Source organism: Hemitrygon akajei, chromosome 16, assembly GCF_048418815.1.
Source record: "Hemitrygon akajei chromosome 16, sHemAka1.3, whole genome shotgun sequence".
NCBI classification, from domain to species: domain Eukaryota; kingdom Metazoa; phylum Chordata; class Chondrichthyes; order Myliobatiformes; family Dasyatidae; genus Hemitrygon; species Hemitrygon akajei.
This window is the reverse complement of record NC_133139.1, coordinates 24,571,681-24,598,372: the sequence shown is the minus strand read 5'-3', so window position 1 is coordinate 24,598,372 and position 26,692 is coordinate 24,571,681. Positions and strand designations below refer to the sequence as shown.

The window sequence follows — 26,692 nt, the reverse complement described above, 5'->3', positions numbered from 1 at the left end:
AAGAAAAGTCTCACCAGAAATCTGCAGAAACTGATAGACTTCAAGGATGGTGCTGGAACAGAAAGATATCACACTGCTGGAAGTGGAAATGCAGGACAAAGTGCATAAATGGGAGCTTAACTCCACACTAAACCTAGAGCAGTGTCTGAATTGGAAGTGACTAATGCTATGTTGATGAAAACAACAACACTGATCCAGCTGATTTGCTTGAGTTGGGTGGGAACCACTATTGGACCGAGAGCCGCTCACTCTTTCAGCATAATGCTGAGCAGATAATCTTTTATAGGTTAAATCCGAAGCATCGTGTGCCTAGCCATGGGTGTGTATATTTATCCATGTATTTAAAAACACTAAGTTGAAAAGGGGTGGGGGGGGGAAGAGAACAGATAATGACGGCAATCAAAGTACTTAAGTGCATATAAATAAACTGATTGTTTTCTGAGCCACTTCCGCAGTTCTGGCACAGTCCAGACAGTCCAGATACATTTTCAAGCATTTACAGCCAATTTGAAATAAAGAAGCATTATGTTGATCCAATAATTTTCAGGAAATAAATATCTCATTAACACTGGCATTTATCATTCAACTTGATCTGCAAGGCATAACCAAAAGCTTCCCTCCAGCACACTCTGGGCTCATACTGCAACAACTGGAGCAATGTGGAAACCAACTGTAACTATTTGTCCATTGCCTGTCAACTTATATTACCGTTAGAATGGGGGAGTGGGGGTGGGCAGTCCAGTTAAGCACAGTAACGAGCTTGCAAAATGTTCTAGGAGGTTGCAAAGTCACTAATGCAAACTATCATCTGTGATCCTTAAACTGCAGTTCAATTTAACTCAATTCAAAGCAACTGAGGTCAGTCAAATGCTGTTGTTGGGAGCTCTCCAACTTTCAAAGCCTGGACTTCAGTGACACCAAGAGCAAGCAGAGTCCATCTTGGATTTATCGCTCCCTCTAAATGCAAGCTGGAACAGAAACCACCATTTCAAGCTGAAACTGTGAAGGGAGTTTAGGAAGTGCTGTGAAGTGTAGCCACAGTGAGTAAATGGGAGTATTCTCTGTATATGGCACATATGGTAGCCACTGTGCCAACAATGAAGGGAACAAAGATTTTAATGTATGCCAATCGAGGCAAGCTGCTTTGATCTGGATGTTGAGTTGAATTTCATTGGGGACACATTTTTATTTGAGTTTCGTTCATGCCACCATGCTCCTGCTTTGTAGATAGTGGAAACCTTTTAGGTATCAGGAGGCAGGTCACTTGCCACAGAATCCCCAGAACCCTCTAACCAGTATTTCTGCCTGGTCAAGCCTCTGGCCAATGTTGACCACCAGGACTCAGGAGGACCTGGCAATAGCATTGCCATTAAATGTTAAGGGCAGGTGGGTAGTGGAGATGGTCATTACCTCAACTTCTCATTCTGTACTAGAATATTCTCTGGGATGTCCTGCATTTTGGTAAAGGCTGTGTCATTTGCTGATTAGTTTCAAATAGTATTAAATATTGTGCAATGCATATCTAGCATCTCCACTTTCCCATTAACTTCACCCAAATTCTACCACTCACCTACACTAACAGCAATAGACCTTGGGCAATTAACCTATAGACCATATGTATCTGGGAGGAAATCAGAGCACACAAGGGAATAATTCCATGTGGTCACCAAAGTTCCTTGATAGAAGCATAGAAAACCTACAGCACAATACAGACCCTTTGGCCCACAATGCCATGCCAAACATATATACTTACTTAGAAATTACCTAAGGTTACCCATAGCCCTCTATTTTCTAAGTCCCATGTACCTATCCAGGAGTCTCTTAAAAGACCCTATCGAATCCACCTCCACCATTGTTGCCGGCAGCCCATTCCACGCACTCACCACTCTGTGTAAAAAACTTACACCTGACATCTCCTCTACTTCCAAGCACCTTAAAACTGTGCCATAGGTGAGGACATTCACTCTCGTCTATGTGAAATACAGCTGCATTCATGTTTACTTCTGTCTTTTTTAAAAAAAAACAGATCATGATATTAAGATCTCAGTGAAGATGATGCCAGAAATTTAATCAACTCTGATTCTTTCAGTAACAGAATGTCATCACTAGCTGACCTTCAGTACTGATGAGTGTAAGTTAGTCAAAACACTGTGCTGGGGTGCTGGCCACTTGAAGGAAAGAAACAAAACAGAATATATCCTAGAATGTTATCTACAGTATCTTTCTTTAAATTGGGATCTTTCGGGTTTTTTGCTTTGTGGCTACCTCTGAGCAAGCAAATCTCAAGGTTGTATAATTTATACATTCTTTGATAATAAATGTTCTTGAATCTTATTAAAACTTCCTTATGGGGCACTGGCAATAAATTAAAATTGGTTTGTGGTGTAAGTCCAAAGTGCACAAAACAAAGATGACAAGCACTAAGGTGAAGCCTCAATAAAGTCACAAGGTTTGAAAAGCACGCAGATTTTTAGGAGGAGGAAAACCAGTGCCAGAGACCCAGGAAGGCAAGATCAGAAAGAGGGAGCTTGGAGAGAGGAAGGAGGATATCATGAAGGAGAAAGACAGGGAGAAGAGCTCCATAATTTCAAGCACAAGGGAAAAAATGAGAGTGCAGCAATCAATTAATGCCGCAAAGACAAACTGCAGAGTACATTGGAAAGCCTGCTTAATAAATTGTTTAACAAGAAAGTACTGTGGATTCTTGTTCTGCAGCGAGCCATTCCACCTGCTGAATCACAACACTGCTGAGTACAGGAACTTGTCTATCTCAACAATCGATCAACAGTCGCTGCTGCAACTTTCTATTTTTTATCTCCAATATCTTCCTTGACCTTGAAACCAGCTCAACAAAAGACTCTTGTCTCCACAGAAAAGAGAAATGATTAAATAGCAACAACCAAATACAACATATAAACAAGATAAGCAGCATCTGCACAAAACACAGGAGAAACACTAACCTTGCTCTTGGAAGTACTGCATTCAGCTAGAAGATTCCTGCAGTTTTTGTGTACATTCACACCACAGTCTGCAAAGAAACACACAAATGTCAAAAGTTAAAAAAAACAGAAGATGTTTAAATTCTCAATGGTCAGGCACCAAAAAGGAGAGAAAGAATTAACATTTCAGATTTTGACAACCTTCCTTCCCACCTTATATCACCTAATACAATGACACCAATTTGAAATAACCACCACAAGTGGCACTTATTGACATGGGTAAAACAGCATCTTTAGATTAAAAACAACTACTGGAACACTTCAAGTTCTAGCTAGAATGAACTGTCTTTGGGTCAGGTAGAGGACTCAGACATCTATCTCCAAGGGGGAGGCTCAGATGGGGGCACAAGACATTCTAAATTGGGCAGACAGATTTCTCTCTCCATTATAGCCATATACTGCACTATCCATAGACCACAAGATATGGGAGCAAAATAGGCCATTCGGCCCATCAAGTCTACTCCACTATTCCATCATGGTCAATTATCCATTTCAACTCTATTCTCTTGCCTTCAACCCGTAACCTTTGATGCCCTGACGAATCAAGAACCTAACAACCTCCAGTTAAATATACCCAATGACTTGGCCTCCATAGCCATCTGTGGCAATGAATTCCACGTTTTCACTACAGCCTGGCTAAAGAAATTCCTTCTCATCTCTATTCTGAAGAGACATCCCTGAATTCTGAGGCTATGTCTCCCCTCACAGTCCTCAGCAGCCCTGTGTCCACCGTGGAGAACTTCAGGTTCCTGGGAACCACCATCTCTCAGGATCTGAAGTGGGAGCAGAACATCAGCTCCATCTTGAAGAAGGCCCAGCAGTGGATGTATTTCCTGCGGCTCTTGAGGAAATACGGTCTGCTTCAGGAATTGCTGCTGCAGTTCTACACTGCAGTCATTGAGTCTGTCCTGTGCACCTCCATCATTGTGTGGTTTGGAGCCACCACCAAGCAGGATAGAACCAGACTACAGCGCACAGTGAGGACTGCCGAGCGCATCATTGGAGCCTCCCTGCCCTCTATTGTGGACCTGTACTCTTCCAGGTTGAAGAAGAGGGCGGGGAACATCATAAAGGACTCCTCCCATCCTGCTGTTGATGGATGCTGTTGACTGTTTGATCTGCTTCCGTCTGGTAGGCGCTTCAGATCCCTCCAGACTAAGACTAATTGGCACTGGAGAAGTTTTTTCCCTACTGCGGTCACTTTGCTGAACAGTTAACTGCCGGTTAACTGTCGACTAACTATTACTTGGATTGCACTACCTGTATGTATAATCTATATTTTCATTTATATTTATCATTATTATTGTTATGAGCAGAGAGACAACATCTGCCGGAAGTAAATTCCTTGTATGTGCATAGGTACTTGGCGATTAAAGTCTGATTCTGATTCCCTCTGGTCTATGCCCTCACTCTTGGAAACATTCTCTTCACATCCACTTTATCTAGGCCTTTCAATTTTCGATAGGTTATAATGAGATCACCACTGTTCTAAACTCCAGCGAGTATAGGCCGAGAGCCAAACACTCCTTTTAGATTAACCCTTTCATTCCTGTGAATCTCCTCTGGACCCGCTTACACTTAGCCTGCTTATACCGCTCTTCATTTTATTGGCCTCTGCTGAGTGCCTAATAGATTGTATGACTGCAGCCTGCCGAAAAATCCAGAAATGCCCTGAGCTCTTATTGAACTTCATGCTGCCTCAGCCAATCAACTGCTCGCAATGATTGCCGCCTGCTGAAAAGTATGTTCTCCATCAGTCACAAGACAATCATGACCTGTAGGGACCTTGATCTATTTTAACCCCACAATGTCCGTCTGCACTACCGGCCTCAGGAATTCTTGGGATAAAACCAGGTACCTTCTTGACGTGCTTATCCACAACACTTTCACATAGCATATAGCCTTCAAATTGATTAATTTTAAAAATGGAAAATAATTTCACACAAGTAATCAGCCAATATTGTTCTACTAACATACCAGCACATAAATGAATTCTTCATTTAAACTGCAGCAAGCAGCAACAGAAAAATGCAGCAAGCAATTCTGACTTTGATTCACATATTATGAAAAAGGCTCAAAGAGAAATTGGGCAGCACATTCTTATCAAAGGATATGTGTACAGCTGATACTAATTTCAACCAAGCTATGGACTGGTATTATACAAAAATTAAAAACACTCAAAATTAACATTTTGAGCAATGTTAATGCTGCATAAAATACATCAGCTCTTGTAAATTGATGTAGAAACATCTCTGGCTGGTGATATTGCTTATCAGGAAATCTTTGCTCTGTCTAGCTCACCACTTCCTTTAGAATTGTTGATGATTTCTAATCCTGGATTTCACTTAAAGCAATTTTTGTTGACTCCAAAAAGTAAAAAAAAAATGAACCTGAGAGTTGCCATTAATATTGGACTTCAACTCTCAGGAGACATAATGAAATTTCGAAGTTATCCAAGAACAACACTGACAATGAAGCAAGCACTAGGTTCTGGACAGCATCAAAAATAAAATTATTGAATTAAATTTTCTGCAGTTCAGTTAAAGATTGAAGCACTGCTGTAGCAAATAATCTGAGTTGACAACGCAGAGTAGGATGCAGTAGGTACAGCTTTATTGAAGGTACTATCTTTCAAACAAAATAAGGCCCCAGCATACTTGCTTGGGTAAATGTACAAGAGCTTGAAGAATAATTTAAAGGCCCCTTTCTCAGTCACTAGCCAAAATACAACTGTCCAAGACTGATACACTGGTAATTCATTTCACTTACTGTGGGATTTTGTGTGCTGGTTGTCCATGCCTTTTTTCTCCATACAAAATAATAACTGTACTTCAAAAGCAGTTCATAGTATGTTAAGGAGATAGGAAGGATGCTATACAACAATTTTATTCCTTAATCTAAGGAAAATATAATCATGTATATTTGGAATCTGCATAAAGCCAACTGATGCTGGTCTTTCAATTAGATGGTTTACTGCTAATAGACTGATTCAAAAGTAACGTTAATGAATCTTAGATCTCAAAGAACCAAAAAATTAAAAGCAGTATTGTTGAAGCATAAATATTTGTTTAAATCCCTGGTCTCTTCATAGGAATTGAATACACTGCCCAAGTAATGATGAGCAAAGGTAGCATTGGAAATGTAACAATTTTAACAGTGCATTATGCTGGCTGGTGATATAGCAGTATCCACATCAAACTTCAAGACAAGTGGACCCGCGTTCGAATCAGGCTGGCTCCCTGCATGCTTTCCATTCATGCTGATGAGCATCGAGTTAGCAACACAGCCTCGTAAAAAGCAGACAAAAATGTTACAGAAACGGCAAGGTTGCCACCTGATGCACCACAAGACGCAAAAAGGAACAAACAAAGACAACAGTGGATTAATAAACTTGAATTCATTGCTTTAGTTACAGTTGCAACGTGATTGCTCGATGTTCAGAATCTATCAACAGGATAAGGGAGAACGTGATCACAAGAGTTTCTGCTCATCGTTTATGTAACTTGCTGGACAGTTGGACAGGTTTGTGAAATACATCAGGCTATGAATTCAAATTCTGATGATTACTTGAGGTCAAAAACAAAGTTGACAGTCCAATACAGCGGTAAAAATAATACTCATGAGTATTAGTGTTTTCTTAATGGGAATAGAAAGGTAGTCCAGATGAAATTGTGGCAGAAGAGCTGGTGTAGGGGGCAAGGATTCAGGTTCATGGATCTTTTCTGGGTTTGAGGCAACCTGTACAAGAGGGACAGGGTGCACTTGAAGCAGAGGGAGAGCAATATCCTAAGGGGAAACTTTGCTCAGTATGAAGTCTTGGATCATACGCATAATATGAAGAAAGATGCATTTGCAGCACTGAAGCACATTAACGCAGGCAAATCCCCAGGACCAATGAAGTGGATATTACTGGAGGCCAGGGAAATTGAAAAGGGGCTTGAAGAAATATCTGCATTGGCGTTAGTTACTGGTGAAGTTCCAGAAGATTGAAGGGTGGCTACTGTTGTTCCATTGGAGGGTAGCACAGTTAATACTGGGCAGCAAGCCTGACTTCAGTTGCAGTGAAGTTACTGCAGGGAATTCTGAGAGACAAAATCTATCATCTTGACTATCTAAGTCAAAGCCTGATCAAGAATAGTCAGCATGTTTTTTGTGCATGGGAGATCATGTCTGGAAACTTTCGAGCAGGTAACTGAGGGGATAGCTGAAGGCAGGGCAAATAGATGTTGTCTGTATGGATTTTAATAAGGCCTTTGATAAGGTCCTGCATGGCAGGCTGATCTGGAAGGTTCGGCTGCAAGGGATTTAGGGGGAGCTAGTGAGGTGAACTGGCTTGATGACAGGAAGCAGAGGGTGATGGTTGAAGGTCAACTTCCAGCTAGAGGCCCGTGACTGGTGAGGTATCCCAGGGGTCTGCGTTGGGATATATTCTTTATGTAAATTATTTGGATATGAATATACATGACACAATTCGTAAAAATGCTGATGATACTAAGTTAGGGGTCTTGTTGATTGCGAAGCAGGTTACAATGAATTGCAAAGAGATCCTGATCACTTAGGAAGATGGGCTGCAGAACAGCAAATGAATTTCAACCTTGGTAAGTGTGATGTGATGCATTTTCAACTTTCAAACTAAGATAGGACACACAGTGAATAGCAGGGCACAGACAAGTGTTGTGGAACACTGTTGTGGGAATATAAGTGCACAGTCTGCTGAAAGCAGCTGCATGAGTAGACAGAGTGGTGAAGGAAGTGTTTAGCCTGCTGGCTTTCATCAGATAGGGAATCAAATTTACTATTGTAGCACCTCCACCATGTAAATCTAAAGGCACAAATTCTGATCCACCAGTATCCATTGGGGGAGGTATGAAGAGATGAAGTTTAGAAAGGAAGTCCTGAATTTAGGGTCTCAAGACCTGAAGAGATGATTCTGGAGAAGATGAAGAGGCCAGAATTAGAGATGATTACAGACAGGAGGATAAACACCATGAAAATAGGATGAGAGATGATGAGCTCTGGCGTGTTGCTTAACCAGTTTAGATCAGCAAGAACAAAAGTGAGTAATTAACACAACTTTTGTTCACTTTTTCATCCAAAATGTAGCAGCTGGATTTTGATGACTCATTTTGGAATAACAGTTACATAGTGTGGACATTAGATTAGATTAGATTCAACTTTATTGTCACTGTGCCGAGTACAGATACAAAGCCAAATGAAATGCAGTTAGTATCTAACCAGAAATGCAAAGCATAGTGTTATTTTACAAAATAACTGTGAATAAAAAGTAAGTGCTACAGCACACAAATATAAAAGTACTGAGACAGTACAATATGGGTGCAATACTGCTTAGCACTGTGATGTGAGGTTCAGCAGGGTCACAGCCTCAGGGAAGAAGCTCTTCCTGTGTCTGCTGGTGTGGGAGCGGAGGCTCCTGTAGCACCTACCGGATGGGAGGAGAGTAAAATGTGCATGGTTAGGGTGAGATGCATTCTTGATAATGCTGTTCACCCTGCCCAGACAGAGTTTATGGTAGATGTTCTCAATGGTGGGCAATTGGGTGCCGATAATTGGCTGGGCAGTTTTCACCACACACTGGAGTGCTTTGCGGTCTGATACGGGACAATTGCCGTACCACACTGAGATGCAGTTGGTGAGTATGCTCTCAATGATACAGCGGTAAAAGTCCGTCAGTATCCTGGGACAGAGGTGAGCTTTCTTGATGCTCTGCAGGAAATAAAGGCGCTGTTACGCCTTTTTGATCAGGATGGAGGAGTTCAGGGACCAGGTGAGATCCTCGGAAATGTGGACACCAAGGAATTTGAAGCTTGATACACTTGGGAGGCTGATCAGTACTGCTTTAATCCAGAAGCAACAATAGCATGGCTTTGTATTGTTAGTTTATAAAAATATTGTATCTCAATGCAATGGTTTCCCCTTGAGTGTTGAGGCCTCTGATGAACAGCCTGATCTGTTGGTGTTTCAATTAGACCAAGACCATTTGCAATACTGAAACCTGTTTCTCAGGAATTAAAACCTAATTTGTATACTGTATAATACATTGTCTTAGTAAAGTTTAGATTCCCCCATCTCCCCCACACTATCTCCAGTCTACCACATCTCAACATTAGACATCTCGTCGATCAATCAAGCATGAAGGACGGAGTCAAAATGTAGATATGATGAGGGGTTCCTGGATTAAGTTCAAGAAAGAAGTATGGTGGAATTTATATAGAGCACATCATGCTTTCTTTCTAAATTGATTATTACCTGAGCCAATAAACCAAGGAAGACCCCAGGCTGCTAGTTTCGTTGTGGAGCTGTTTTCAGTGAGTGCTTGGCCTGACCATTCAACAGCTGTTTGAAGGAGTCAATGAATGACTTTGTTGTAATAAGGATCTGTTTTGCCAGCAACACCCACACGTCAAGTGTTGAAAATGGTGTTCCCATCTTAGAATATCTGATACTTTCAGTTTCAAACTGAATACAAGACTGTGACAGTATGGAATGATTAGCTGTATACACCTCTGGCAGCACTACCAGAGCAATGAACTGACTGTTGTGTATAAAACTATTGTGTTCAGTTCTCCACAAATCACCCTTCCTGCCAGGTCCATTTGGTTTGTGAGTATTTTATTTTTAACTTTAGAAGGTGCTAAGTTTCCTGGAGCAAGAAAATAGGACAAATACTTTTAGTCTCAACGCTTTTCTCATTACATTTTTTAATTAAGTAGATAAGATGTATTTAAATTTGAATTTCACACATTACCAGATCACATGAATAGAGAGCTACATAAGCAATGTTCTGTTAGCAGAGAATTTAAGTATTGGTCAAGATAGCAGGAAAAGATGTGACTGTTTTATTTAAATAATACTAGTATTGTGCAAGGAGATTTAGTGTAATACCCAAGCATCACAGTCGCAAAGTAATACAGCACAGAAACAGACCCTTTGGCCCAACTTGACCATGCCAACCACAGTATCTTTCCTGCTAGTCCTTTTTGCAAGTATTTAGTCTATAACCCTCCAAGCCCTTCTCTTTCAAGTACCTGTCCAAAATCCTCTTGAATGTTGCAATTGTACAAGCCTTGACCACTTCCTCTGGGAACTCATGATCCTCTGTATAAAGAAGTTGCCTTTCAGGTCTTTCAAATCTCTTCCCTCTTGTATCTGTGACCTGTTCTGTTGGACTCCCCAACCCTGCATAGAAGGCTATGGCTGCACAGCTTATCCATATACCTCATGATTTTATTAAGTTATGAGGTCACCCCTCATTCTCCTGCGTTATAGGGAATAAAGATCCAGTGCGGTCTAACTTAGGCCTTCACTGAGTTGTTATTCATGGCAACGGTAATTACCAAATATTGAGAGTCCAAGCTGACAAGCCCTGAAGAATGCACCTGCTTATCCAAATCCATGGCATATGTCAATATAAGGAAGGTTTTCTCTGATGTTTCTTAGGACTAGATTGATGTTGTACCCACCAATTAAAACATCTTACTCAAATCAAACATTAACCAACAAGATTATCTCTGACTGGCCTGTCATTACTTGCTACTCCCTCAATGTAAACATACAGAGTGCAACCCCAAAGGAGGCTTTCTTGCAGGTAAAGCCTCACTCCTTGTATTGTATTGGGGTACAATCCAATCTATCACTCAAATATCCTTCCATTCAACCTAAGTGTTTGGAATAGCTCAGGCAATTGAAATGACAAAGATAATGAATTTAGTCACCCAAGCTGATCATGTAACAATGACACTATTCATAACCATACATAAAACCAAAATACTCCTTAGTCAGGAGTAATACTGGGCCTCGTGCTGCAACATAGGAAATAAAGGAGACAGTGAAAGATTATACAAAAAGCAGATTTGGATTTCTCGCCCCCCCCCCCCCCCCCGCAATCACAATAGAATAATACAGATCATGGAAAGATCTGATTGGAGTGTTTATACAAAAGGATGGAGACAGGATAAATAAAAGTAAAATTTGCAATTGTTGTGGGGTCAACAGCAACAGGGACGTATATCATGCAGAAACTGCAAAACACTAGCTGAGCTCCCATCTGGGCTATAGTGTCCAATTCTAGTCACATTGCATGGAAGATCAGACAGCATTGGAGAAGGTACACTGCTGTCATCAACTGTGGGGAATCTTAAGATATGATTAAAGAGTGGATTTGCTCTAATTACCCTTTGGAAAAAAGCAGTGTTTTAATTCAACTACATCAAATTTTAATAGACTTCAGATGAACAGGAGGAATCCATTTCCACAGTAAAGAGCTCAATAATAAGTAAATTGGATTTAAAGTAAAATGCTGGAGTAGAAGAGATTTGAAAAAATGTTTCAATTCAAGAACATGGTAGGAGCCTGGGACTCACTGCCTACAAGGATGTAGAGCTAGAAACCATCACTAAATTTATAAAGCAACTGGGTGAGTGAGCACTAAGTATCATTTAAAGATTTTCAGATCACAGCTGGAAGCCAAGATTACCGTTGCCATGAATGACAACTTCCTCCTGTACTATATATTTCTAATTCTATTCTATGAAGTTTACCAGATTTCAGGTAGATTACTAAAAATGTGAGAATTCAGAAACTTAAAACAAATGTGTGCATGTACTTACGTCAAAGACACACACAGTGCAGCCACGAAATTCTCAAATGGCAGAAATGTTATGAACATTCAGTATTACACGAAAATGTGAATAAGGACAAATGGTTAAGTAAATATGATTAAGATTTATTTGAGTGGAAGATATACGTCAACAAAGTCTAGTTAGTTAAAATAGTCCACTTCCATGTTACAGTTCTTTAGCAGTACAGAGAAGTCGTAAGTCAGATTCCAAATTATATATTAACAGAATAAAACACAGAGGTTTGGCTGTTGAAAGTAGGTGTGACAACTGAATTCAGAGCTAGGGTAAAGCAAAATAGCTTCTGATGCTTGATTGAATATAATACAGCACCTTTGGAGTGAGAAGGAAAACATCTTTGAAAAGGAACAGGCAAAAAAGCAATATTTTACTTTGAAAGCAATGTCACATCTTAATAAAGTCCACCTTCATAAAGTCCATGATTCAAGCTGGGGTAATCTTTCAAGGATGTGAGATATAACAAAAACAAATGTGAAGCAAGATCTGACAAGAGCACAGATCTCTAACGACTTCAGCAAAAAGAACGATATGTACAACTGACCTTATGCCAGCTGCGAGTCCAGACTAAACTTCAATGAGAATATTTATGCAAGACAAGTCCCTCTGATTGTGCAGTATACTAAGATAACTCCAATAACACCCCATAATTTTTTAATAAATGCAAGCTTTGCTCTGTCCTAAGGTAACCACTGACATGCAAAAAGCATTATGACCAGACTGCTAACTAAACAAAGTGAATGCTGCAGAAGAAATTTTAAAAGCAGGAGGTCTGTAGGAAGGTCAAAGATTTTCAATACTCACTGAAGTTTCTTTCCACTGCTTCCAAGTCTATAGTCCTCCAAAGTTGCAATGCTGAAATTAAGCTGGGTGGAGTAAGTTGTGTAGTTTTGGCACCACACAGGAGGCAGGAACCTATGCCAAATGCATCTGAATTCCTCCAAGATTTGCCGCCACTGGCCTTATCTTGCACATGGCAGTTAAAAACAAAATCATATAATCCCTGATTTTTGTTTATTATTCACCCAAACTTCACCAGTCACTCATGATATACAAAGGAAATACCGAAAGCCTGAGTCTCAAAGTTATAGTTTCAGATTCATTCTCACCAGCATGAGACTCCAGACTTAGTGCATTTTACCCTCCAAGTTAAACAATCTGGCACTTTACTCCAATGTCATGTGATTACATATCTACAACAAATATAGACCCAATGATCAGTATCTACCAATACTGCACAACAGAGTTAGAGCTCCTGCCTGCTATCCATACACAAATTTCATACACTGATATGTTACTTAGGTGCAGGAGGAAGTTGTGACCTGCTTGTGGCAAGGCCTGTGCACACTGACAATCCAGCAAACTTTAGTACATACGAGGAAATCTGCAGATGCTGGAAATTCCAGCAACGCACACAAAATGCTGGTGGAATGCAGCAGGCCAGGCAGCAACTATAGGAAGAAGCACTGTCGACGTCTCGGGCTGAGACCCTTCATCAGGACTAACCGAAAGGAAAGATAGTAAGAGATTTGAAAGTAGGAGAGAGAGGGGGAAATGCAAAATGATAGGAAAAGACCGGAAGGGGTGGGGTGAAGCTGAAGCTGGAAAGGTGATTGGCAAAAGGGACACAGAGCTGGAGAAGGGAAAGGATCGTGGGACAGGAGGCCTCGGGAGAAAGAAAGGGGGAGGGGAGCACCAGAGAGAGATGGAGAACAGGCAGAGTGATGGGCAGAGAGAGAGAAAAAAGAGGGGGGAAAGCTAAATATATCAGGGATGGGGTAAGAAGGGGAGGAGGGGCATTAACGGAAGTTAGAGAAGAACTTCCCAACAAATGACAAGGGACATCAACAGATAAAACTAATAGCTGTAGATGCTGACATTATCAGGGGCTTCCTGCAAACTGAGACAAGCTAAGTACTCCATCAGATTTTGACAGCATAATGGAATCTTGGAAACACTTAGGTCAGGCAACAGAATACAGAGAAGAACAAGTTAATATTTCAGGTCAATGGCCTGAAAATGTTAACTATGCATTTTCTGTTTTAATTTCAGATTGTTCAGGCATTAATGCTATAATTACTGTCACCTTCCCAGGAAGCTCCTAAAGGTACTGACATAGTGCTGGGATGTACGTTGATTTGTTTAAACGACTTCTGAGAGTCAACTAAATTAGAACAGAGTTGGAATGAAAAAATCCCTTTTTAAATAAGTTAAATAACAGAAGTAACATATTAGTGAACAAAAATGGAAGTATAAATAAATCTAACAAAAAAGGGAATCCCAGGCATCACGGTGCCCCAGTAATTTGACATCAGCTTGCTGCAGGAACAGAAATGACCTTCTTCACAAAGCGCAGCACATGAAGTCAAGGAACAGACAACGAGCTGATCTGCTTTTTGACAACGTTATAACCCATGAGTTAAACTACATTGCTGCCAAATCAATTTCAATTTTCCATTTCAATTACCAAGTATCAATTTCCATTAAAGCTAACATCAGATCATAGGCAATAAACTCCTTAACCCTGATCTTAGCAATTTATTTTACTGGAATTAGGAGAAAAGATGGGAAATAAGAGCAAGAGACAGTACCATTGGCCAATCTAGCACGCAATAAACAACTGACTTCAAACAAGCAAGCCCTGATCTGGGAACAATATATTCTGAAATCTTATGACAGATGCAGTTCCAACCTGACACACATGGCCCACGATGATTAGAAACCAGCTAACCACTTTGCAGTATAAAAGACATTTATAGTAAGCAGACTGTTTTATCCATGCCAGATGGAAAAGTGCTTCAAACCGTCCCCAATTTCCAGCTTTATCAATGCAATTGCAAATTACAGCATACGATATTATGGATTTGGTGGTAATGGTGGTGGTGGGGGGGAGCGGTAGAAATAGAAATTTCTGTAATTCCTCTCAAACTCTCTAGCAATATCTTTACGTGCCACCAATCACTGACCTTTTAGATTCTATGCCTCAGTTAATAAAGCAAGCTTCATTCACTTTATTTACCTGTTCTGCTACCTAAGAGCATCCGTGGATGTGCACATCAAAATCCTTCTACTGATCAGATTCTTCGTTCAATTATGAGTTCCTCTACCTCGCTCAGCTTTTCAAAGTCTGCTGCCTTACAATTCTGTGGACTGAGTTCCATGCTTCACTTTTCTGATACCAAGCAGGTTCAAGTCAAGTCACTTTTATTGTCATTTTGACCATAACTTTACAGTACATAGTAAAAATGAGATGTTTTTTCAGGACCATGGTGTTACATGACACAGCACGAAAACTAGACTGAACTATGTAAAAAAAACACAGAAAAAAACATTAGACTACAGTTCAATGAATACCTGCTTGTCACCAGCTCTCATCCAAGCTATCTGCCACTTGGCCAGTTTTTGTAATGAAAGCACCTTCCTTCAAGCCTACAACAATAAATTACTACGAAAAGCATGGAACATAAAAACAGACTGGCAGAGCTGTAATAAAACAGCAAGACATTGTTGCTTACATTTTGTAGAAACAATTTTGGATACAATTTGCCCACTTTCTCTCATGTCCTGAGGTGGAATTACATGAATCGCCTTGAATTGAACCAACAGAAACAAATCAAATGTGTTAACCACATTGACCATACATTTTACCATCACAAAGATTCAATCACGACCTGACCTTCCCTTAACAAAACCATAGACTGTCATTGATTAACCTAGCTTTTCTAAATTGATTTCCATTGTCACTCAAATGTTTTCCATTAACTTGTTCAACATTAACTTTAAGCTGCCTGATCTCTTAATTATTCCACGCGTATTTTCTCCCTTTACATGCAACACCGACAACCTTTCATGCCTGTTTTAAGATGCCTGAAAAAAATAACAATTTTCCTAATTTCCTTAAGTTCCACCCAAAATATTTCCTACTATTCAATGCTCATGGTGAATTTTATTCAAGACTGACTCGTTTACATTAAAAATTGCTGATCAGATATATAAAGCTCTTAATACTTCCTTGAAGAATTGAATCTAATATCTCAAACCTTCTCATTAATGACAAAATTTGCAAAGCAATGCTCCTTTAAGATATGCAAAGATTCATTTATTGTACCCATCTTTTAACTCTTGATCTTTTGAGTTCATCATTAAATACATAATATTTATAAGTTTAAAAAAAATTTATTTAGCAATATCTTTTCAAGCTCTTTCCTAATGTCCTCATTAATCTTACCACCATACTTTCTACATTCCTTTATGTTTTCTGTAAATAGAATACCAAGCTAAAGATTTTTTGTTTTAAAAAAAATCACTTTTTTGCAACATGATCTATTTTTGTGATGCTCTGGCTTTCTGCAGGCAAGCTCCTGCATAAACAGAATCCATCATGTTTATACCAACAGCCATAAAGTCACTGGCCTGATTTTATGGGGCCTTTACTGCAGGAGTTTGCTGTAGTGCTGATTGGTAATGTCAATTCTAACAAAATGTGGCTTCGGTGCAGATATATTTGTATCACTTATGTGGTCTATGCAGAGCCAGAATCCAGTCACACACTTACTAAGAGGGTGAAATTGCAGAGATGAGGCAGTAAAAGAGATTGAAAAGGGGTTGGACATGGACACTGAAAACATGCAAAATATCATTAACTGAAAACGGTACCAGCATCAAACACAAATCACTGGGAATAACTGATCAACTATATGCTATTTACATTCCAGAGGCATCCCCCACAAAAGGAGCTGTTCAGTCCTTGCAGAATGCTGCAGCACCAACATTTTCCAGGCTCTTGCTTACTGGGGCTGACAAGGAAACTATTTCACACAAGCTGCCAGCTGCACGTGCCCCAAGAGTGACTGATAATTTGCTCACTCACCCTGACCCTGTTTAAATGACCTTCATCTTAATTTTTGGACTTCGACTTGTCTGAACATGCAGACCATGAGTGATGGGCGGTAACTGCATGAACACAGCCCTATTTTAATGCTTATTCAGTCAAAAATTTGCCAAATTGATCCATCCATCAAGCAGTCAAACTGGTTTTCAGAAGTCACTAACGCACTCACTTCTTGGTACAATTAACTGTACAAAGTACGCAGTTTATTCACTTTATACGTACCTCAGCAATCCTGAGTACCATCTATGGCATCACCCATGACAACTGCTTCAGTAGCTCTGTTCAACAGCCTGTCAGCAAGACTATCTCTGCCTTTACTTTTACCCCCATATACACACTGGTTCCAAAAGCCTTCATTCACGGCTGAGCACCACGAGCGGCTAGAGCTCACGGTACAAAATCGCTTTTCACCTATTAGGACTCCAGATCTGACGTGTTTCTCTTCTAATGCCTACTTTCATCTACTCTAGCTTTCGTGCTCCCACAATTATGCACCAATTTTGTCATTCTTCTCTCCCACCCTTATTTACAAATTATTTTCTCTTTTCACTGTAAGGACAAAATATTACCTATTTCTACTTCATCCTAAATTTATGTTACTTATTTAGAAATATCGCATGGTACAGACCCTTCCAGACCAACGAGCCTGCACTGCCCAATCATACCCATCTGACTAATCAACCTGCTAACCGGTATGTCTTTGGAAAGTGAAAAGCAGAGCAGATGAGGAAACCTACCCAGTCACAGGGAGAATGTATAAACTCCTTACAGTTGTGGAACTGACCTGGGTCACTGGTGCTGTAACGACATTACCCTAACCGTTATTCTACCGTGAGCTAGGTCTATTTCTCGTAGCATTATATTGCCACAACTTCTATTTATCTAACGCTTTTAATGTTGAAACTATCCAAGATGCTTCACAGGAGTTTGATCAAAGAAAAATATTATGGCAAGCCCCACACAGTGACTTCGGGGCTCTTGGTAGAGCCAGCATTTAGTTATCCATCCCCAGTTGCCCCTGAGAAGCTGGTGGTGAACAGTCTTCATGAACTGGTGCAATCCTTGAAGTAGGGAGAGAATTCTGGGATTCTGATCCGTTAATAGGTGATACATTTCCAAGTCTGCTGATGCGCAGCTTTGAGGGCAATATCCAAGTAGCAATGTTCCCATGTTTTTGCTGCCCTCCTCCTAGCTGGGAGAGGTTGTGGGTTCGGAAGGACCTGTCCAATGACTGAAAGTTGCTACAACGCATCCTGCTGGTGTTAACAATTGTGTGCGTGAAGTGAGAGAATGGCTGTAGAAGGGACGCTGATCGAAACTGCTGTTTTGCCCTATGTGTGAAGAGCTTACTGAACGGTGCTGAAGGCTCACTCACCCGGACAACTTGAGAGTACTCCATCATGCTTCTGACATGAGATTTGTAGATGAACAGGTTTTGGGAAGTTTGGAAGTAGCTTACACGCTGCAATATTCCTGGTGCCCGACTTGCTCTTGTAACCACATTGTGCATCTGGTCAATGATAAACCCCACGAGATAAGCAGTGGGGAATTCAATGATGCCACTAAACGTCAAGATGTGATGATCTATATTTTGCCAAGTTAATGCCTAGCACTTAAGTGGCATGAATGCCACTTTGCCATTTACCAGTTCAGGCCTGGATACTGTTTTAGCCAAGGAGACGCTTCAAAGGATGAAGGAGATAAATTTAGGAGATAGGGTTTGACAGGGAACTTCGGAGCTTATGGTCATGGCATTTCAAAACACAGCCATCAAAGATGGAGCGATTAAGTTTAAGAATTATTCAGGGAGCCTCTATATCTCCAATATTCTAAGTGCTCTATCACCCAATTGTTTCATTAGACGGCTGAATTCATTAACAATCTTTATGTATTTACATTACTGCAGAGTCAGAGAGGTTTGCTAGCAAGACCCGAAACTGCCACCTATGATTAACTTCATAAAATGGTTTTGAGCTGCCTTCCTGAGCAGCTAGTTTATTGAAGTTATTTCTAGAGAGCTGTTATCAGAAGTCAGCAAATTATCCAAATCTTGTATAAAGAATGCATCAGTTAATCTTCCCTTATTTTCATTATTTTTCTTTGATCTGTTAAGTTTCAATCATCTAATAAAACTGTAGATAGAAGAATCTCAGAAAGTGTTAAAACCACAAAGCATTCTGTTAGTGTTTGATAAGAACACCAAAAGCATTAACCTCTATTCTTGTACAGGTGAAGTGCCATGCTGTTCCTAGACTACTTTAGTTCAGATTTCCAAAGCTTGCACTCTCACACACATTCACCTCCTCTGGATTATTGCTTACTAATGTAAAATTAGAACTTAATTCAGATAGCTGCTGTTTCTCCAGCTCAGCAATAGCAACCCCACCTCAGGAGAGCAGTAATGCCTTTAAACCAGAAGATAGTGGTTCCAAATCCTACTCCAGAGAAAAATCTAGGCTCATACATCAAGTGCAGTACTAGGAGAGTGTTGCAATGTGAGACTGTTCAACCCAAATTTCACTGGGGTAAGGTACTCTGGGAGCCCCAGTGTCACAAAAGACAAACACAGAAATCCAATTCTTCGTGTTTGGAAAATTGTGGCTCTGAGCCCTGCTTTGGGAACTAAATGCAGAATCTAGGCTTCACTCAAGTGCAATACTAAGGAAATACAGTTGTGATGGATGGACAAACTAAACCAGGAATCTAACTCCATGATTGTGTGGTTCTCCAAGTGGAGCAGAGTACCCTTCCAATTTCATGGTAAATATTTCTTTGTTAACCAACAGATATCCTAACAGATTCACTACACTCTTCATTCTCACTCCCCAATCTCCTGCAACTTGAAGATTAATTGACAGCAAACATCACTGAGTTTCACTAGATGTACTTTTCCTGTATTGTGAGACTGCCAGGAGGGTGAGCAAGCAACTGGATGGTCTCTTTTTATCCTCCTCCCCCCCCCCCCAAAACAAGCATTTCCCATATACCTGCCTTTGCTACTCCAGGACATTGCTGAAGTAACAGCTTTTGAAATCAGCAACAAGTGATGTAAGCACATGAAACAGCTTGGGGAATTTCTGAGAATCAAGAATGAGAGACAGATGATGTGACTTCACGTTGGAAAAAGATTGCATTATAGGCCATTTTCTACAAGTCGTCTGAATCTCCTTGGCCCAAGGCAAACTCCACTATTTGATTTCCATCAAGCAAGGCCGAACCTAGACAATGATTGTGAGAAGTACTTAACCATAGAGGGTATCTCAGCTCAACCCAATTGCAAATATCATTAAAAGTTCAAAAGATATGTGCAGGACATGTTTTTTTAAAAAAGAGTGGTGGGTACCTGGAATGCATCACCAATGAGGCTGGTGGAGGCAGATACATAGAGGTGTTTAAGAAGCACGTGAATATGACGGGAATGGAGGGACTCCATGTACAGGTAGAAGGGATTGAAAGGATTAGGTCTCATTAGTTTAATCAGTTTAGCACAACATCATGGGTTGAAGGGCCTGTTAATGTGTTACACTGTTCTGTTCTAATAACTATCTTCTCATTTCCAGAACAGAGGTAGAACCCACACAGCTTGAACATGGATAATGCATCTCTACCGACTTCATAAAGCTTACAGAAATAAAATTGCTGTATTGTGGAATTAAAAAAAAGAATACTTAAAATATTACACATGGAAACTCTCAGTGCTACAGAAACTGTTAAATCCTTGCCAGGTATCAGCACTGTTCACAATAGCTGCTTTTGGCAGAGTAACAAAGTGAAGATGCCAGCCACAACTCAGTTGATATCTCACCTCCTTTTGCGTCTGAAGGTTAGAGACTTAAGAGAGGTGAACATGGACAATTAAACAGACACCAAGACAGTGATGTAGCATTTAAGGTTGCGATGAATCAGCCCATCTGCACTTTCTGAACCAGAATCAGAACTGGATTTATTATCACTATTTTACGTGATGTGAAATTTGCTGTTTTGTGGCAATAGTACAGTGCAAAGATTTAAAATTACTATAAATTACAAAACAGTGCAAAAAACAAAGGCAGTGTTCAAGTCTGTCTGAAATCTGGTGACAGAGAAGCTGTTCCTGGATCATTGAGGATCACTGACATAAGTTATGAATCTTGTTGTTCTGTGACAGAACGGCACAAGACCTAGAAATTACTCTATGTTTAAAAAATAAATAATGCAAGAGTCAAATAACCAATCATGATCATGGACTGTTTGGAAATCTGGGGACAGGGGAGAAAGCTGTACCTAAAATGTTGGATGTGGGTCTTCAGGCTCCTGTTCCTCCTCCTCGATGGCAGTAATGTGAAGATGGCAGGATCTAGATGGTGAGGGTCCTGATAGATGTAATAATTGCTGACCTGTTTATTAATCCCTCATAACAGATTGTATCTGGTCAATCTGAATTTGCTGCCTGTGTAGGCTTAGAATACAGGCTACTCTTCCTTGTCAACAGGATGTCATTAGCTGTAGAGTGCTTTAGCACATACTGAGATTCTGAAATGCTCTATAGAAAGGCAACACTTACTTTCTTTTTATTTAAGAAATGCTTCCAAGCCTGAAGCAGCCAAAATTCTAACTGCACTTTTTTCACATTAATGAATGTAATTTAGAATCACAGTCATAGATATGTAGAAAATAGCTAAAACTGGATTTTGGGTTAACCGCACTTCCTAAATTTTGGGTCCACTAAGCCTGCAGATAACGGTTCTTCGAGTGCTCATTCAATGTGTTGAAGGTTTTTGCCTCCCCTCCCTTTCAGGCAAAGTTTTAGACTCTAATCACTTATTGAATGAAGATATTTTCTCCAAGTAATCCTTCTGCCAGTTAAACTAGTAAGTTAGTTTTTTTGGGAAATAGGTTGGCCCTTAGTTATTTTCCTCACTAGGAAGAGGTCCCCTCAGTTCCGTCTTTGTCTCTCCTTCAATTAAATCTCCACCAAGTTTCCATTGTTGCCAGAGAAAGAAATTTAGCCTAGTCAGCATTGCCCCAATATCCTTGTAAGTTGCCTCTGGCCTCTCCAATGTAGTATTATAAACAGAATTGCATACAATGTCTAACTATGGCCCAGTACCAATCAACTTCAACCTCCTTACCATTCGATGAAACTCTCACTCATTCAATACAACCTCCCGCTTAAATACTTCAACCATGTAACGTTAAACCAAGAAGCCTCCATCAGGAACGAGGTACAGAAGGCCAGCAATCAACGAGACAGGAACAGCTTCTTCCCCGCTGCCATCTGATTTCTGAATGGACATTGAACTCATGAACACTACCTCACTACTTTTTTTTTTAAATTCTATTTTTGCGCTACTTAATTTTTTACAATATATAAAACACGCGCGCTGTTAGTTCACATTTTTTCCATTATGTATTGCATTGTACTGCTGCTGGAAACCTTGTTTCATGACATATGCAAGTGATACTGAAACTGATTCTGCATCCTCAGAACTGGTTGAAAGCAAATCATCCATGTCCCTGAGGGGTTATCCGAGAATAGTTCTAGAATGACGTCCCGCTCCTGTATTCTAAGACCTCAGCCAAAACAGGAATCCCTCATTTCATACCTTCTTAACCTGTTCCTTTCAGTAAATCTTCAGATACGCAGACCTGACCATTCCATTCCACACTTATACTAAGAATCATGATGCATCCCTTTGCCTCACTTACCCTCCACCCCCCCCCAAAAAGCACGCAGACATCAGTGAGACTCAGCATCAGTTTACTTACTTTCCCTGGAGATGAGCCTGGCCCGTTTCCCACATTACAATGGTAACTACCTTTCAAGTAACACTTCATTGTCTGTGAGATATCAGACTATCTGAAGTGAAGATGAAAGGGATAATAGAAATGCAAGAGGTTTCCTTCAGGTGTCACAAGTAAAGGGGGCCATAGGTTAGAAGATCGATTGCCCCTATTACCACAGATAGGATATTGGGGGGGGGGGTGACCAGCTTTACGTGGGATGGGTAGGTGGTCAGTATAAAGGAAAGGTCTATAGGGGTAACAACGTTTAAGGAGTATGAGTGTAGTTAGGCTTATGGGGGCTCGTTTACTGGGGGGGGGGTGTGTAGAGGTGAAACTCCGGAGGGAGGGGGAGCAAAGTTTACCGGGATTGCTAAATTTCGCGGGTTAGGTTTGTCAGGGGTGCTGAAGTTTGTGAGAGTGGGGGGGGGGGAGGTAGAGAAATTTATGGGGGTGGGTTTATCGGGGTTTGTTGGGTAAACTTATTGGACTTTAAGTTAGTGGCTGAGGATTTTGGGGGGGGTGGGGGTGAGGTGAAGATGTTCCGGAAGGATTTGGGGCCACATGGGCCCCTTCTCGCGTAGGGGCTCACTTCCAGTCTCCAAGCAGCCTTCTGACGGACCTGTCACCGCTCCTTACCTGTAGCAGCGCGGCCTCGGACACAGGAAGGCGCCTCGATCCGTATCTCGGGTCGGGCCGGCCCGGGCAGTGTAATCCAGCCAGCGACGCGACTCCCAACCTTCGGCTGCGGTGAGCCGGAACCTGCCCCGTGGGATGCCGGGAGCGCCTTCTGATTTGCATACAATCTGCATATCACAACATTCCACCAACGGGGCTTAAAGGGACACTTCACCAGGAAGTAGCAGAAAGAATCCACATGAGGATTAAAAAGACTTCTCCACGATTCGAAACTTTAGTTTTGACAGAGATGCTAAACTTCCGTTGAATAATTGACCAAGAGTTCCCACCACTGCTGGCAACTCAGAATCAGGTTCAATATCACTGGCATATGTCATGGTATTTGCTGCTTTGCGGCAGCAGTACTTTGCAATAATAATAATAATAATAATAATCTATAAAATGCAATAAATGATGGATAGATAAATATTTATAATTAAATAAGTAGTGTAAAAAGAGAGGGAAAATTGTAAGGTTCATGGGTTCATTGTCCATTCAGAAATAGAATGGCAGAGGGGGAAGAATCTGTACTTGAAACCTTGAGTGTGTGTCTTCAGGCTCCTGTACCTCCTCCTTGATGGTAGCAATGAAAAAAAAAAGGCATGTTCTGGGTGACAGGGTAGATGTCACCTTTTTGAAGCATCACCTTTTGAAGGAGTCCTCAGTGCTGGGGAGGCTAGTGCCCACGATGGAACTGGCTGAGCTTACAATGTCCTGGCCAGCACTTCTGGTCTGTGATTCTACCGCATTATTGATGGGGCTGAATAATTCAGCAAGTCTGAAAGCAAACTGGGCATCAATTCCACAACCTTGATAAAAGTGGTTAAAAAAAAATGACAAGCTGTGCAAGATCTTCGGCAATCCTGCAGATGAAGCACTGTGGTAACCCATCAAGATCCGATGGGTCAGATCGATCCTGGATACAACTGAGTCCTAAGCACTCACAATAAAATCTATCACATTGATATTCTTTCCTGAACACTATTTCCTCCTGGCAGGGGGGATACCGAAGGTGAAAGTCAAACTGTTAACCCTAGAAAACACTGGGAATCTAAAATAAATTACATAGCTTGGAGAACCTCATATACTGTTGGGAAGCAATCAAGGTGAACATCAAAAAGTTTTAATTTTCATAAGCATGAGTGTCAGGTGGAGTAGTGCCAAGTCCAGAAAAGCATACAGAATAGGAATCAGCCACAGTCACTGAAGGTGGATATGGAGATGGAACTCTCAGAGGTAAAGTGCTCGCAAACCTCAAAAATAAAATTTCTTGACACAGCAGCTATCGGCTGAGATGTGTTTGGCTTGAGGAAGAAGATGGGCAGACAGTTATAGTGCTTTCCTGCCAGCTGGCACATGTCAAAAACATGAGCATGGGCATCATAAGAGAGGGTATAATCACAGGCAGCAAGGAGACTCAAGTCAAAGCCTCCATATGCATGGACAGTGTCTTCAGCTTCTTCTCTGACCTACTAATCAGTCAGTTGATTGACGAACATCAGAAGCCATCTTAAAGAGACCTCAGAGGCCGGAGTCAATTGTAGCAAAATTGAGGGCATGTTTGTTGACAGCTGGGGTCCAACCAATACTTCGCCCTTTCATAGTAAAGTTTCATTATGTGAATACACTGGGAATCTGATTCAGAGGAACCAGGAAATCGGCAAAAATTTGCTGCAGCGAATAGTTACGATTTAACAGAAGTCGGGAAAGGGGGGAGAAGCATTGCTCCATCTCAATGGCAGTGAAGAACCAGGTCAGCAAGTGCCAGGTGACCTGGGGGTTAACACACATAGCGCAGGTGTGGCCATATCCTGCCCCTGTTCCAAAGAGGTCACCTAAACCATCTTTATCTTCTGAAGATTGAAAATTCATCACGTCCATAGGATGTGAGGAATGAGTTTCCAGAGACAGGAGGTGCAAAATGCATTCATTTCGGATGACCACCTTCGTGTGTGGCTGTATCACACTGTGCGTACAGTTGGTTACACAAGTACCGAGTGTATGCTGAAGCTCCACCAGTCCTCCATTTTGTGAAGGACAGGTCTGGCAACTGTGGAGTGGTCCATTCAGTTTAACTATGACACCCAACCTGTCACTTGTAGAAAACTTTCTGGGATGTGACAAAAGCAAATTTGACCACAAATCCATCAGGCAGAGAAGGAGGTACCGAGTCCTGTTGGACAGTTCTCTGACAACAATGTCCAACAAGTGCCACACCTTGGTTGGTGAGAAGGGTCGCTCCCCTGTGGGGAGTTTCAGTCTCACCACATAACACCGTCAAGGTAGTTATTGTGTGGAAAGAGACACACATCCAGTTCCTTACAGACTACTTGTTTGCCAAGAATATCTGGAATTGGATGCAGAACTCTTTGTTGAGGTTCATCCTAAGCAGCTGTGTGACACGTGACTCTGCGCGCTAAAGGCTATCCCCAAGGATGCGAACTAAGACAAAATATTACTACTGCTGGCAAACTCTCAGCTCAGTGAAAGATTGACTTTGGTCTGCCTGAAACTTGCTGATCTTCCGGTGCAAGGTGTCCACAAGCAAATGCTGGCAACTGGCACGTTCCAGAGTGCGGAGGCAGATGCTGAAGGGTGCACCGAATGTCGGTATAGCTGCTGCAAAGGCTCTGTGGGAAAGGACCTTCGTCTAAGATCCTGCAGCCACTGGACACAAAGGGGCTGCGCTCTGTGTAACATCCTCTCAAACATTTCAGGGATACAAAGTTTGGAGCTGAAAGGTGCACGCATTGACTTGCTTGAAACTGACAAAAGTTTTTGACTTGAACCATTAACATCTTAAGGTCAAGATTAGATTGGCTTTATTTGTCACGTGCATTGAAACATCGCAGCGTATAGCAAAATGCGTTGTTTGCATCAATGGCCAACGCAGTCCGAGGATGCACTGGGGCAGCCCCCAGGTATCACTATGCTTCCAGCACCAACATAGCATGCCCACAATTTACTAACCCTAACCCAGACATCTTTGGAATGTGGGAGGAATCCCACACAGTTATGGGAAGAATGTACAAAGTCCTCACAGACAGCGCCGGGAATTGAACGTCTATTGCTGCAACGTGTTGCCCTAACCGCTACGCTACTGTACCATCCGTGTCGCCAACCGGCTCCTCAGCATTTCCTGATTTTGCCACAGTATTGCAAAGCCCGTCTTGCTATATTTATTCAAAACGGCCCATAGATCATCCCTTCTGGTGGGTATGGCTCGCCACCAGCCTGGTGCGTTCACCAAATGGCATCACCAGAGGAGACAACTTAAACATGCTGGTGTGGCATGCAGCAACAAAAACGGACGTGGGTTTGGCCTTTATTTTTCACTGCTTGAGGAGATGGAAAATGTTTTTGCAGCTCCCCATCTGTGATGACCTTCCCTACAACTAAACCTCTGCTATTTAAGATTCCCTTCCTCATTTAACCAAAGACTTCCCTTCTTTAATCACGCCTGTGGCAGCCTTTAACAGTACCAAGCTAACCATAATCTTCTTAATCTTCCTCACTTTTCACGGGCACTTCCTCCTCTATATGGCCGTGGTTAATTGGTGCCAGCAGTGCTTTCTAACCCACAGGCACACCATTAACTCTGAATTTCTAAAGGACTTTTCTTGTCTTCACACACCTACCCCTTTCCTCATTTAACATCTACCCACTGGCGATACCAACTCTGCCTTCTCTAATGACATCTCTAATGA

At 41.3% G+C, this 26,692-nt stretch overlaps 1 protein-coding gene across 5 annotated transcripts in view; it reads right to left on the bottom strand.

Moving 5' to 3' along the window:
• The window catches only part of arhgef18b (rho/rac guanine nucleotide exchange factor (GEF) 18b), a 234,939-nt gene that overhangs the window by 61,332 nt on the left and 146,915 nt on the right, over nucleotides 1-26,692 (bottom strand). For all 5 annotated transcript variants that reach the window (XM_073068428.1, XM_073068429.1, XM_073068425.1 and 2 more), the window contains one exon: nucleotides 2,961-3,028. In XM_073068428.1, coding sequence (XP_072924529.1) covers nucleotides 2,961-3,028 — 68 coding nt within the window. The remainder of the gene's footprint in view (nucleotides 1-2,960; nucleotides 3,029-26,692) is intronic.